Source organism: Poeciliopsis prolifica, unplaced genomic scaffold (genome assembly GCF_027474105.1).
Source record: "Poeciliopsis prolifica strain line A6 unplaced genomic scaffold, Auburn_PproV2 SCAFFOLD017, whole genome shotgun sequence".
NCBI classification, from domain to species: Eukaryota; Metazoa; Chordata; class Actinopteri; order Cyprinodontiformes; family Poeciliidae; genus Poeciliopsis; species Poeciliopsis prolifica.
Genome location: NW_026562392.1, coordinates 1,300,876 through 1,312,784, shown reverse-complemented (window position 1 = coordinate 1,312,784; position 11,909 = coordinate 1,300,876). Strand labels below are relative to the sequence as shown.

The following is an 11,909-nucleotide window of genomic DNA, read 5'->3' as shown; positions in this document are numbered from 1 at the left end:
TCCCGACTATCCTGACCTTTCCTTCTCTGACCCGCCTCCATCTTGGCTTCGCTTCGTTTTGCCTTCAGTCTCTTCACAAAGTTCTCAGGTGTCTCGGCATCACAACATTTTGTTTTTTGTAATGGTAAAAACATACTGAAGCTAAGTCCAGTGCCGATGCACTTAAAAAAATAGCCAATAAATTATGTCAACTGTTAAAAATGTATCAGGAAAAGGAAACGCAGTGGGAGAAAGATTCAGATGTTGCCACTTGTTGCAGCTCAAGTGCTAAAGCTTTTTCTAGAGGAGTGTCTTTAGCAGACCTGCATGAGAACTCAGACCTGAAGGTGACTTCCTGTTCGGACACTCTGTTAATAATAACTAGATGTATCATTTATGTTTTTATGCCGCCTTTATTTTTACTGTCTATGGTTTGAACTAGAGGTAGGTGTTAGACTTCAAATCATATCACAATATTTCGTGGTCCTATTGTTATAATGATACAAGTACTAAACTGTCATTACTTTGCAGTTTGTTTTAGGAAGCTGAATGGCTGCATGACAGCAATCACAGCCCCACTAACACAAATACTGCTTTAGAAAAAGGCAAGTCTGTTAAAGCAGCGTGATTTCTATCAGTCGCTGCATACTGTAACTGCGTTGGACCATATTTTAATATTTATTGATGGTCTCATAGAACAAGCAGTGGAAAAATGCTAACACTTTTTCTTTCTTTTTTAGTTTTCAAGAGTCATTGTTGTAATTGTTACCATAAATCAGAATTCTTAGAAGAAAAGTTTCTCGAAATATAAAAACTGTGATAAATGCCCAGCCCTAACTGAAGCTCTTTAAATTTTATAAAATTGTGATACAAACTCAAGTTCATACTCAATGTCTTACAGTTCTAAAATATTTGAAAGGGACTGTTTTCAAATATTATCTCTAGGTGGAACAGGCCTGGGCCGGTCTGGTTCCTGTAGTATAAAGTCTTTGTAATGAGACGGAGGCCAACATGCTGGAGTGACTGCTGTGTTGAAACACACACACACGCACACACACACGCCCACACACACACACACACATGCCCCCCCCCCCCCCCCCCCCCCCACACACACACACATGCACACGCACACCACACACATGCACACGTACACACCCACACACACACACACACATGCACACGCACACACACGCACGCCCACACACACACACACACACACACACACACACACGGCCTTCTCCCACCTCTGGCTGCTTGCTGCACCACAGCTGGCTGAAATAATGTAATGTTGCATTGAAGGATATGCAAATGTCTTATTACTTGGATATAGTTTGACTTTTATTTTTGTTTTTGCTTTAAATTATTATGGAAATATTGTTGTGGCGCAACCATGACAACCCAGGAGCTAGATCTGATTACTTTGTTTATTTAATTCCAAATGAAATCAACAAGCAGTAAACCCAAAAACACTTTCTTTTTAAAAAATAAAATAATATCCTCTCGATATTTAAAGTTTAAATAACTATATTCTATAATTAGGGTGGCCTCCTCATTGTACCGTGCTCTGCCACAATACAATGAAACATCTTTGCTCATGGTTGTGACCCGTTCAGGCCCAATGCCTCTTCTGGATTATTTCACTCTGAAATTTCAGGTACAGAAAACTTGTTTGATTTTTCTTGATGCCAGCATTTCTTTCCTCGTGAGCTTTGATATGGAGAACTGGCTCACAAGTGTCTTATTGTGTATTTGACATAACTGTAATATTTCCATGCTGCACCAGTGTGGAATATTCTTCCCTTAACACACACACAACCTGTGTCTGTCTGTAAATGTGCATTTTATCCTCAGCCAAAGAGTGTGTGTCTCCCAAACCCAACTGGATTTGCTCATATGTTTCAGTTACCACTGCTGGAAAACCTGACTTGTGCTTCAGCAGTGAGATGTTTGTTGAAACACTGGCTGTGTGAAAACAGAGTAGATTCTTCTATTGAAGAAGGGATTATCTTCTCACCTTCATTCCCTGTTTGTTCATGAGCGTTTGCGACGCGGTTGCTGTAAAAACGTGCCAAAATCAGCACAAAGCCCCACAACGTTCTGCTGATTCGGTGGACTTTGATGTGAAAACCCTCTGAAGGAGCGCTGGCTCGTTTTTGAAAGCCTCCGCTGCTGGAAGAAGAGCAGAATCCGTGGATCGGAGTTGAGCCGGATCACCTGGCACGACTTCCTGCACCGTTCTGGACTGCATTAAAGCATTTAGGAAAGGTTCACCATTCGTACTTACACATGCTTAAAAATGACAAAAGCTGTACTTTGTATTGTTTCCATATTCTCTCTGAAGCTGCGTTTCCATTGCAAATGTGCGCAAAATTGTTCATATTCTTCTAATGTCAAGGGGGAAAAGAATCGCAAATGCAGCTTTCCATTAAATAAAAAATGAAATTAAAATCAGATGGGGATAAAAATGACAAGTCATTAAAAATCATGGCAGCGACGGATGTAAACAGTTACATGAGACACATTCATAATTCAGCCTTGATGGCGTCAGAACTCCTCCATAAGCCATCAGAGGAGACGTCGTGTTGGAGCGACGAGCAGCTAATGCCTGGGAACGGCTAGCTGTGTGGCATTTTGGGAAAATTTTACAGAAGATTTACAGATTCAAAATGTTGGAATGACAACTTCTTATGGACGGTGAGATGCTGTGAGAGCTCTGGTGGAGCCAGCTGCATATTGTCTTAAAAAAATCAAAAGAAACCATCATCCTCCTACCACTTCCTGTTGTCTTCTTTGTCGTTTTCGCCAGTAGCATCTGGCTGCTGATCACATGACACGTGTTGCCATCAGAGTTTTGTAAAAGACATCTATTTTAATAAGGCTGAAAAACCACCTCATCCTTGCGCTAAAACCGTTTAGTGAAAAACTGTTTTAAATGATTTTCATTCAGTAAATTTATTTTCATGTCAATTTGCGCAATTTTATGGAAACGCAGCTCGTGTTTCACAGGTTTGGTTCCTCTGAAGTGTTTATGCATGGCAGTTAGTTTGGTCATGTCTGTGAAAACAGCTGGTGAAATGATTTGGATGGCAAGATTATTTTTTTTGTTTGTTGTTTTTCTTTTTTTTTTTTACAAATTTTTTAAATGGTTTTTAAAACTCGCACACATATTTTAGCACTTGATGCAGAGAATAAATCCTTCTCCGTTGCAAAGCAGAATGTGTTTGGCTTTTTTGTGGGGTGAGTGTGTGTTACTGATGAACTAAGCTTTCCCTGACCTGAACGCTGTTCTTCCACCTCCTCATCACACATGGCCCCTGGTTTTCCTTCCATCCCTGTTTTTTTTGTTTTGTTTTGTTTTCTCCATTCTTTGTCTTTTAATCTGCCTCTCTCCTATGCAGTGTCCACTCCACACTCATGCATTCTGCTTTGGTTGATAACTCACTCTGCCCAAAGCTTTCTGAGGCAGACTTTAGAACCGTGACAGAGGTAAGCTGAGGAGGAGCTCGTCGCTGCAGTCGTCCCGTCGAGCTTAGCGCGCCTCTAGCATGCAGGTTTCAGTCATGGCAGGCCCAATGTGTCTCGGTTCCTCTTTGTTTTAAGTTCAACCAAACAAATGGGAATGAATGAGTGAGCTTAGTGAGGAAAGTATTGCATGTCTCACTTTTATTCTTATTATTTGTGGAGTTTTTTTTTTTCTCTCATTTGCAAACTCTTATTTTTTTATTTTTTTTTATTTTGCTGTTTCGTTTCTCATACAGAATGTGTTGTAGTCCACTGTTGGCAGAGGCGCTGCTGTTTCTACTGGCCATCAAGTTAAAACATCAGTTTACACAACGGTTCCTACGCAGTCTGGAAGTGCTTGGAATTACATTTTTACAAGTTTTTATAAATGTGGGGGAAAAGAATTAGGGTGGGAAAGAAATTCATCCCGTGTTATTTTGATCAAAACTAACAACGCTCATCTCCACTGCTGGGTCATTCATTATGTGACTGGAATGAGCTTATCCTCAACTGGGATGATTCTTGTGTGTATTCTAATGGTTTGTCACATATTTTGTAGATCTGGACTTGGAAAATGCCAAAAGCATATTTCATACATTTCCATTGAGTAGGAACATTATGAGACAGTGGTCACCAAATGTCCTCTTCCCATTAAAGCTACAGTATGTAACTTCTACAAACATTTTATTTATTTATTTTTTTTACATATTTCTTAAAACTATTACCTTGTCATGACATCATAGCATGAGACAATCTGTGAAAAAATCCACCTCTACTTTCTCCTTGTCGTCCTGCCGCCATGTGGCTCTGGGTGGTTTTGACTGAGCAGTGCATTTCTGCAGGTGGCTGTTGGACCATAAGAAGGAGCTTTATTTTTGTCACAGATTCTCATGTTATTCTGTCAGGACATGGTGACAGTTTTAACAAGTATGTGGAAAAAAATAAAAAGTTACATACAGCATCTCTAAAAACTGCTTTTAGAATTATTATAGTGCAAAAAACACAAGCGTTCCATTCTATTGGTCCAGGAAGGTGAAAAGTTTTCAGGAGACATTAAAAAAAAAACTGTCCCATGACTTTATCTGGCATCATCCTGATCTGGTTGTAATGTCAATGTTGAAATATTGCCAGGCGGTCCACTACATGACAGATATAGCACTTGTCAGATTTTCTGGCCAGTACAAACAGGAGAAATGATTTGCAGAAACCAGTACATTTTATTGTTTTTGTTGGGTTTTTTTAAAAGACCTCGAATGCTCCAGCTGTGTTTGCACCGTCGTCTGTGGTGTAGCATTAAGGTGTGTGTAGCTGTGTGTGTAGGCGTGTGAGACGGTCCGTGCACATGCTCACTGTGGTGTCGTCCTCAGGGAATCGAGCGTCTGAAGGGGGAGACGGGGAGGTGGGGCAAAGTGCCCTGCTGGGAGGCCATGCGGACGGCGTTCGGGGGCCGGCCCTCCCCGTCCTGGTTCAGCCCCTTCACAGGCCTCAGCTGTCAGAACCGGCCTGTGGACCACGTCCCCGTCCCACAGGGGGACATCATTGAGCAGGACGTCATAGAGATACCACTCACACCTACTTCATGACGACCAAGGCTTAGACAAGGGACTGCTTTTTTTCTTTTCTTTTTTTTAATTGAAATGTGTCTAGAATATGAACTCATTCTATGTGTTTTTGATTGAACATGTTTTTCCTGTAAAGGTGTTAAGAGACTATACTACTAAACCAGAAATATTTTTCTACTTGGGGGGACAAGGGTTTGTTTTCGAGCAGAGTCAGTTTCCTACTCTGCAATCTGAGGTTTCAAAATTATTAATAATTTTCTGCTGGTTGCATCAGTCATGATAACCAGAACTTCTGCTGCACTACAAAAACACAGAATACTAGTAACTTTTCATTAATATTAAGGAATTATTTACTTAAACAGGCTCATATATTACTGAAGAAGTACTGGATCCACTGGCAGTTTTTTGGGTTTTTTTTTTTACTTTAACATGGGAAAAATATCTTATAATTGAAATAATTTGCTGGTGGAACAGGGGAAACTGAGCAAGCGAAACATCTGAGATGTCCCGTTATTGTTTCAGAGCGAACAGAAATGATTTTTAACAGAGTGCAATTAAACGGACAGCATGGCGGCCTGTTGGCGGCGCTTCACCAGAACAAATCTGCTCGATTCATCTGGAAACTGAATTCTTAGCTTGCTCAGACCAAAGAAATGAACCCAAATTACTACAAACCAAATGTTTTCCTCAAGCATCAGTCTTAGTGGAGTTACAGTAGATTCCTGTAAGTTCTTTCTGAAATAAGACAGAAGCCACAGTCCTGAAAACAGTTTCTCATCATGTGCCTTATCCTTAATTATGACTAATCTGAGTGGATTCACTTTATCTCTGTTTGGTGGAGTGTGTCATGTCTTCTGTTTATGAAATCTTAGTAACATACCTGGAACTGATTGGTTAGATGAATTTATGTTAATTAACTAGTGAATGGGTGCTGGATTATGGGACTATGCATAATGTTTACAGTCCTATATTTTGTTGTGTGATTTAATTTTTTAATGAATATATTCAAATATTTATATTTTCTGTTCTTCTGAAACTGTTTTATATGACTTTAATAAAATTAATTATTAATTACAAAAAAAACCTCAGCTGCTTCTTCAGACAAACTTACATTTTGGAGAAAATGAAAAGTATATGAAACAAGTTTGAACTTTAATAAAAAAAAAAAAAACTTCTGTCTGATCAACAATGAGGGACGTTTGTTGATTTTGGCGTGTCTTCCACAGTGCTATGCATAAATCCACCACAAGGTGGAGTGAAAACATGAACAAAGCGAGCAATGAGCATTTTCGTAGAGCTTTCTCATACCTGAACAAAATAAACTACTACTTGAACTTTTTTGTGAATTGTATTTTTTCAGTTTTCTTCCTGCAGCCTGGATTAAAGTTAAACTGTTAAGAAAAAAAGTCAAGTATAAATTTATTTTATTCAAAACTATTTAATATTTACAAGTATTCACTGATTAGAGACATCAGCCACAACCTTACAAGTCCAAGTCAACAGAAAATATAATCTAATTTTACTGATCAGGATTTAAAGGGCTTTAAAGCTCTAAAATCCTTGTTTCCACTGAGCTGTAGAGAAACGGGTCGGAGCGGTCCTGTAGGCATTTTGTCTGTTTCCACTGTAACAGACAATGGAAACTGAAGGCTCTATAGACCCACAGCTAACAAGCATCATACAAGCCAGTCCATTGATTGGGAGACAGACATCATTCCGTGTCTCATACTAGTGCATGAAACATGTCTCATGCTAGAGACCAGAGACATTCCTTACCATTCCTACCTTACAGCTCAGTCCAAACATGGGATAAGACACTGGAACCAGCCCGTCTCTTGGAAAACAAGTCTTCTGAAAACCACTGAAACCAATTCTAGATGTTGAATGCTTCCTGGCTTGCCTCGGTTTGTCCAACAATATGCGCAATTTAAAGTAAAGTGAGAAGTTTGACGAACGTCTCCCCTCCCTGATCCATCACTTGTCCTTTTTCTCAACCTCTTGTGGGGACGTTTGAGGAGTCGCACTGTGCAGCACCAGCAGTCCACAGAGAGTGAGAGAGATGCCCGTCCACCAGAGGGTGCTGTGACTCTCACCAAAGATGAGCCTCCCAATGACAGCCTGGACACACCAACAGGGATGCAACAAGAATGTGAAGACTTTCCAAACAGAAACTTTGAGCCTATGAGCTTCTGGCTAACGCTTACAGAAGAGATGAAGTTGGAGGCGGTGGTGGTAACAGTGACCCCTGCTGAAGAAGAGCCGTGACGGAGAGCCTTGGAGAACATCGTCCACATTAAAGTGTTACAACTGAGCAGCAGGACTCCACACAACAGCCGAAGGGGGACATGGAGCTGAGAAAAGTGATTGTTAGCTAAAGACAGTTTTTTTAGATACAGTTTATTATTTTTGAAACCTTTGCACTGTGTATAAAAATTGAGAAGTGGGTGATTTTAGTGTAGTTGAGCTGTCTGAAACAAACTCTGAAATGAAGAGGAACTCTTAACAACATAACACCAACAAAAGAAAAACTAGAATCAACATTTAAAAAATGGCCTATTTAAAAAATATTTTTTAATACAGAAATAAAAGTGCGGTTATATGGTCTGGTGTCTCTGATATTCCATAAATCCTGTTTCACCTGAACGCAGCAGTTTTCCTTTTTTCCCCATCCAGTTATTTTCTGTGTTCATGTTTGGATTCTGCTCTCTGAACATGTTCTTCAGCAACATTTCTCTTTGTATGTCATAAGTTACTGTATATTTCAGTAAACTGGAAGTTTGCGTTTTCATAAGCCATTGTAAAAACGTTGAGATATTATTATAACGTTTTTTTTTTTTGTACCTAATAACTGAAATGACATTCTAATTTTACTTGGATGAAACTGCAGATAAAGATGAGAGCCGCGGCTTCAACCCCGTCACGCTGGAACAACCAGTTTTATTCAACTCAGGAACCCGGAAGCTTTAAAACAGCTGTTACCCAGTCACACCGTGTGTCTCCGCCGGGACCCTGCGTCCAGCCGCTCAGGCCGGACTCACACATCTCCCTCAAGTAGTCCGCGCCGAGGGTCAGCTTCGCAGACAGAGACCCAGCAGCGGCCAGAAAGCCCGCTGACAGCGCGTAAACAGAGCTGGAGTCCATCTTTGAAATAAGCGGACAGATGAATCCGACAGCTCGCGCTGGACAGTTTCACAATAAAAGCACGCCGAATGCTTGTCATTTTGAGACTATAGAAAGCCAGAAGTGCCACAAAATGTCACTTTTACTACGTGACTGGGAAAAATGTCACGCAAAAATTTTTTCGATAGAGCTCCTCGCGATACCCAGAAACACATGACATGAAACAGAAACCACACACTCTTTGTAACTTATGGAGTCCTTACTGTTTTAAGGAGACATCAACAATTTGACCAAGGACAAAAAGATAGTGCATAAACTGTCAAACCTGGGAAGCCAATAGTTAGGTTACAGTTCACCAGCATTAATGGATTAGATTTACTACACAGAATTTTTTTTTTTTTTTTTTTTAAATGCATTTAACAAACAACAATTCATCCAAGTATGGTAAGTGGCATTATAATTTACAAGAAGAAAGATCCAACAAATTAATGTCAACATTTCTGGGTATCATTTCCTGCCGATATAATAAAATACATTTCGTTATATTGAGATTGTATCTTTCAAATAACTTTATGAATCAGATTTTAAGCTGAATGTGACAATGAACTTGAAACAATAGAATGTGCTTTGTTTAGATTTTGTTAGTCTGCAAAAAGCGTTGGCCTCCACACACATATCTGAAAATAAAAGAGTAGATGGCTTATAAAATTTATAAAATTTTTAAATCTTCAATATATAAATAAGTGCATAGATATGTACACGAAACGAACACATTCAGCAATGAATAATGATTGATCAATATGTAGAATTTCACGTACTATTCTTAATCAAGAATATTGACCAAAATAAACGCATCACAATATTATTTTATAATAATGAATGATTTTATTTTGAAAGAGTCACTAGTTTTCCGCATTCCGGGTCTTTCACGTTGCGGCGATGTTGTGCGCCAATCACAGCAGCTCTTGGAGTCACGTTCATGTTTTGGTGCATTAGCTTCGACTGTTTGGTTAGCCCGTTAGCTGAGCTTCTGCTGTGGATCATTTAGCGATGAATAAAGGGAAAGCAAGCGGCGTGTCGTGGGTCAAACCGGCGGAACCGACCTTCCTGAAGAAGTTTAAAACGGACGTGGGATACAAAGAAGGACCAAATGTTGACACCAAGGTAAGGTTCTGCAGAAACGGGACGCAGGCGGCTTCAGGTGGGAACCTGTTTCATCTCTCATTCAGTCACGGAATCATATTTGTTCCTCCACGCCAAAAATGACTTAACTAGTTATCAAGTTTAGACGAAACATTTTGAATCAGCCTCTCATTACTGCTTTATAGAACATACATTGAAATTAATTTGTCATTAACAGCATTTTTTCCACATTAAGTAGAGGAAAAAAATAATTGGGATCTGAATGAATTATAAAATGAAATGTTATTTGAGTATTTGGCATCTGAAGAAAAGAAACAACATTCACACAGTCTGTCCTTAATCTGAAAATTTATATAATTTATATAATAATGTCAGGTCACTGCAGGAGGCCGGCAGCGCCATTTTAGACACTTTTATCCTTCCTTAAATCCAAAGTATATTTCGGGATGAAGATATTTCCTTGGTAATAACTTAGTTCAATTAAAAATGATTTAATTTATCTCCAAAAGAAATGAAATGTCATAAACTCATATCATCCAAGTATCTTCAAAGAGTCGTAAATGGTGACGCTGTGGGCAGGAAGGAGCTCCAGTAGCAGTCAGTCTTTCAAAAAAAAAAAAAAAAAAAGCTAAAGAGGCCTCTGACTGAAGACTCACTGTCACTGTACATCGATTTTATGACATGGCAGCAACTCAATATCTGGGCAGCTCAGACGATATTTCACAGTAAGAGACAGAAGTTGGCAGAAAACTTTCAGAGTGATGTTCAATAATAATGAAATACATTTTCTGAAAGTGCCATCGCCTGTTGAGAATTCAGTACCCAATGGATACATAATATATATACATAATCACAATACAATACTTTGACCTTTTGAATACTACACCTAAGAAATTAACCAGTTTATAAAAACTATTACGGTAACTCATAAAAATGAAACAAAATTTAACTAATATAATAAGCGCGAGCTAGCACACTCCAAACGTTAACGGAATTAGACAAAAAGTCACAACAAAAGTTAAACTAAACTTGAGTTACATAGTTTTATAACCCTGGTGAACATTCTATACAATCAACCCTCTGGTGAAACTTAACATGTGTTAGACTTGACCGTATTAAACCTTTTTCTGTCTCTGCTCTCTCAGCGTCAGGCGATGCCAACGCCGGACGATGACAGCGGAAGCGACCGAGAAGACGAACTGCCTCAAGTCGTGGTCCTAAAAAGCGGAGACCTGAGTGCAGATGAGGCGAAGAAGCTCAAGGACGGAATGCGAGCCGGAGGCGAGGGCGAGAAAGGTCAGGTCGCTCGTCTAGTTGCAGAACAGGAGGTGGCAGTGTCGGCAGCGTTAAAACCCTTCGCCGGTTCCTCTCTGTGCCGTTCACAGGTGAGAAAGCTCCTTCTGACGGCAAAATTCTCTTCAAGAAACCAGCCAAGCGCTCATCCTCTGACAAGTTCCAGGGAATCACTGCCAGCTCCAGCAAGAAGAAGAAGGAGGACGGAGCAGGAGAGCAGGAGGAGGACAAGGATAGAAAATCTGGGAAGAAAGTTAAAAATAACAGTCTGCTGTCATTCGGAGACGACGAAGAGGAAGAGAACGACTAAATGGAAGACTGGAGTGATGGATGGAAACCAGAAGCGATGTAAAGGAGTTAAATGTTGTCATGTTTGGCCTGCAAGGGTGTCTCCATTCTCATGTTTTCTACTCATAAATCTGAGAATAATTTTCATGTCCGTCTGGATCGTCGATCGTTTGACAAAACCCACAACCGTGTTCATCTGTATCCGGTTCCGCTCTGACGTCTCCAGCAAATCCTCGACTCTTTCTGCTGCTTTTAAAAAGCCAGACCTTCTCAGACTCCTGAGGGTTTTTTTCAGCCTTTTTAAATCTCTCCATTGTTCATTTTGTGTAATGACTTTCTACTTTAGACGAGTGGACAAGAACAAATTGTCCTCGGCTGTCCTCAGATATCTACAGACCTGATCGAACTGTAGAGATGGATCAGCCAGCTGGTCCGTTTACTGCCATGACTCTTTAACTTTACTAGAAATACCAGCATCACTGCTCCGGGTTCTAACTGGGTCTTAACCGTCTCCATCAGCACCACTGAAAAAAAGAAGAAAAACTGATACATGGATGAGATGTAAAGGCATGTTTAGAACCCCAGCACAGTGCTGCCTGGAGCTCACCGTGTCAGGAGTCCCATCTGTCTGTACAGACATTTTATGTGTTACAGCAGCAGAACGCCATGGTGGAGCAAACCTCAGTTACAAATAAAATATGAAATATATAAATCAGTACACTTAAAAGGCACCAATGAATTTACTAAATAAGATTTTTACCTCATTAATCAATTCACTATCCAATAATTATTACAATCATTAACCTTAAATGCTGCTTCATACTGTCTGATTTTAGTTGGCTATGAGTTCTGTGGTGGGATATTTTATCATCTGACAATATATTGTGGTATGACCCATTTATCATTTTTATATCAATCTGATCAAATTTTCAGATGATTTTTAGCAGTAGTGTTCTCCATTTTTTTTTCTTGTCAGTTTCCATTTCTTGCTTGAGGAGTAATTTTAAATGATTTAAACTCATA

General features: G+C 39.7%; 3 protein-coding genes across 3 annotated transcripts in view; 2 read left to right on the top strand and 1 right to left on the bottom strand.

The window, feature by feature from the left end:
• The window catches only part of zdhhc3a (zinc finger DHHC-type palmitoyltransferase 3a), a 40,974-nt gene extending 34,593 nt beyond the window's left edge, over positions 1-6,381 (top strand). Inside the window, exon 9 of the mRNA XM_055041847.1 lies at positions 4,848-6,381. Coding sequence (XP_054897822.1) covers positions 4,848-5,063 — 216 coding nt within the window. The 3' untranslated portion in view covers positions 5,064-6,381. The remainder of the gene's footprint in view (positions 1-4,847) is intronic.
• A 68-nt stretch (positions 6,382-6,449) lies between these two features.
• Positions 6,450-8,207, bottom strand: LOC129367565 (transmembrane protein 42-like). The gene is made up of 3 exons (XM_055042108.1): positions 8,022-8,207; positions 7,247-7,393; positions 6,450-7,160 (listed from the first exon to the last, which is right to left on the bottom strand). Exons 1-3 carry the CDS (start codon positions 8,181-8,183, stop codon positions 7,017-7,019), a joined length of 453 nt encoding a protein of 150 aa, XP_054898083.1. The 5' UTR covers positions 8,184-8,207; the 3' UTR covers positions 6,450-7,016.
• Positions 8,208-9,125: 918 nt separating this feature from the next.
• Positions 9,126-11,602, top strand: kiaa1143 (KIAA1143 ortholog). The gene is made up of 3 exons (XM_055042008.1): positions 9,126-9,326; positions 10,451-10,601; positions 10,691-11,602. The coding sequence occupies exons 1-3, from the start codon at positions 9,213-9,215 to the stop codon at positions 10,906-10,908; spliced, it is 483 nt and encodes a 160-aa protein (XP_054897983.1). The 5' UTR covers positions 9,126-9,212; the 3' UTR covers positions 10,909-11,602.
• The last annotated feature ends 307 nt before the right edge of the window (positions 11,603-11,909 follow it).

Coding starts and splice junctions, on each gene's coding strand:
- kiaa1143 (XM_055042008.1), top strand. CDS start 9,213: ATGAATAAAGGGAAAGCAAGCGGCGTGTCGTGGGTCAAACCGGCGGAA. Junction 9,327..10,450: donor GACCAAATGTTGACACCAAG/GTAAGGTTCTGC, acceptor CTGCTCTCTCAG/CGTCAGGCGATGCCAACGCC. Junction 10,602..10,690: donor CGGAGGCGAGGGCGAGAAAG/GTCAGGTCGCTC, acceptor TGCCGTTCACAG/GTGAGAAAGCTCCTTCTGAC.
- LOC129367565 (XM_055042108.1), bottom strand. CDS start 8,183: ATGGACTCCAGCTCTGTTTACGCGCTGTCAGCGGGCTTTCTGGCCGCT. Junction 7,394..8,021: donor GAGACACACGGTGTGACTGG/GTAACAGCTGTT, acceptor CACTTTTCTCAG/CTCCATGTCCCCCTTCGGCT. Junction 7,161..7,246: donor CCTCCAACTTCATCTCTTCT/GTAAGCGTTAGC, acceptor TGGTGTGTCCAG/GCTGTCATTGGGAGGCTCAT.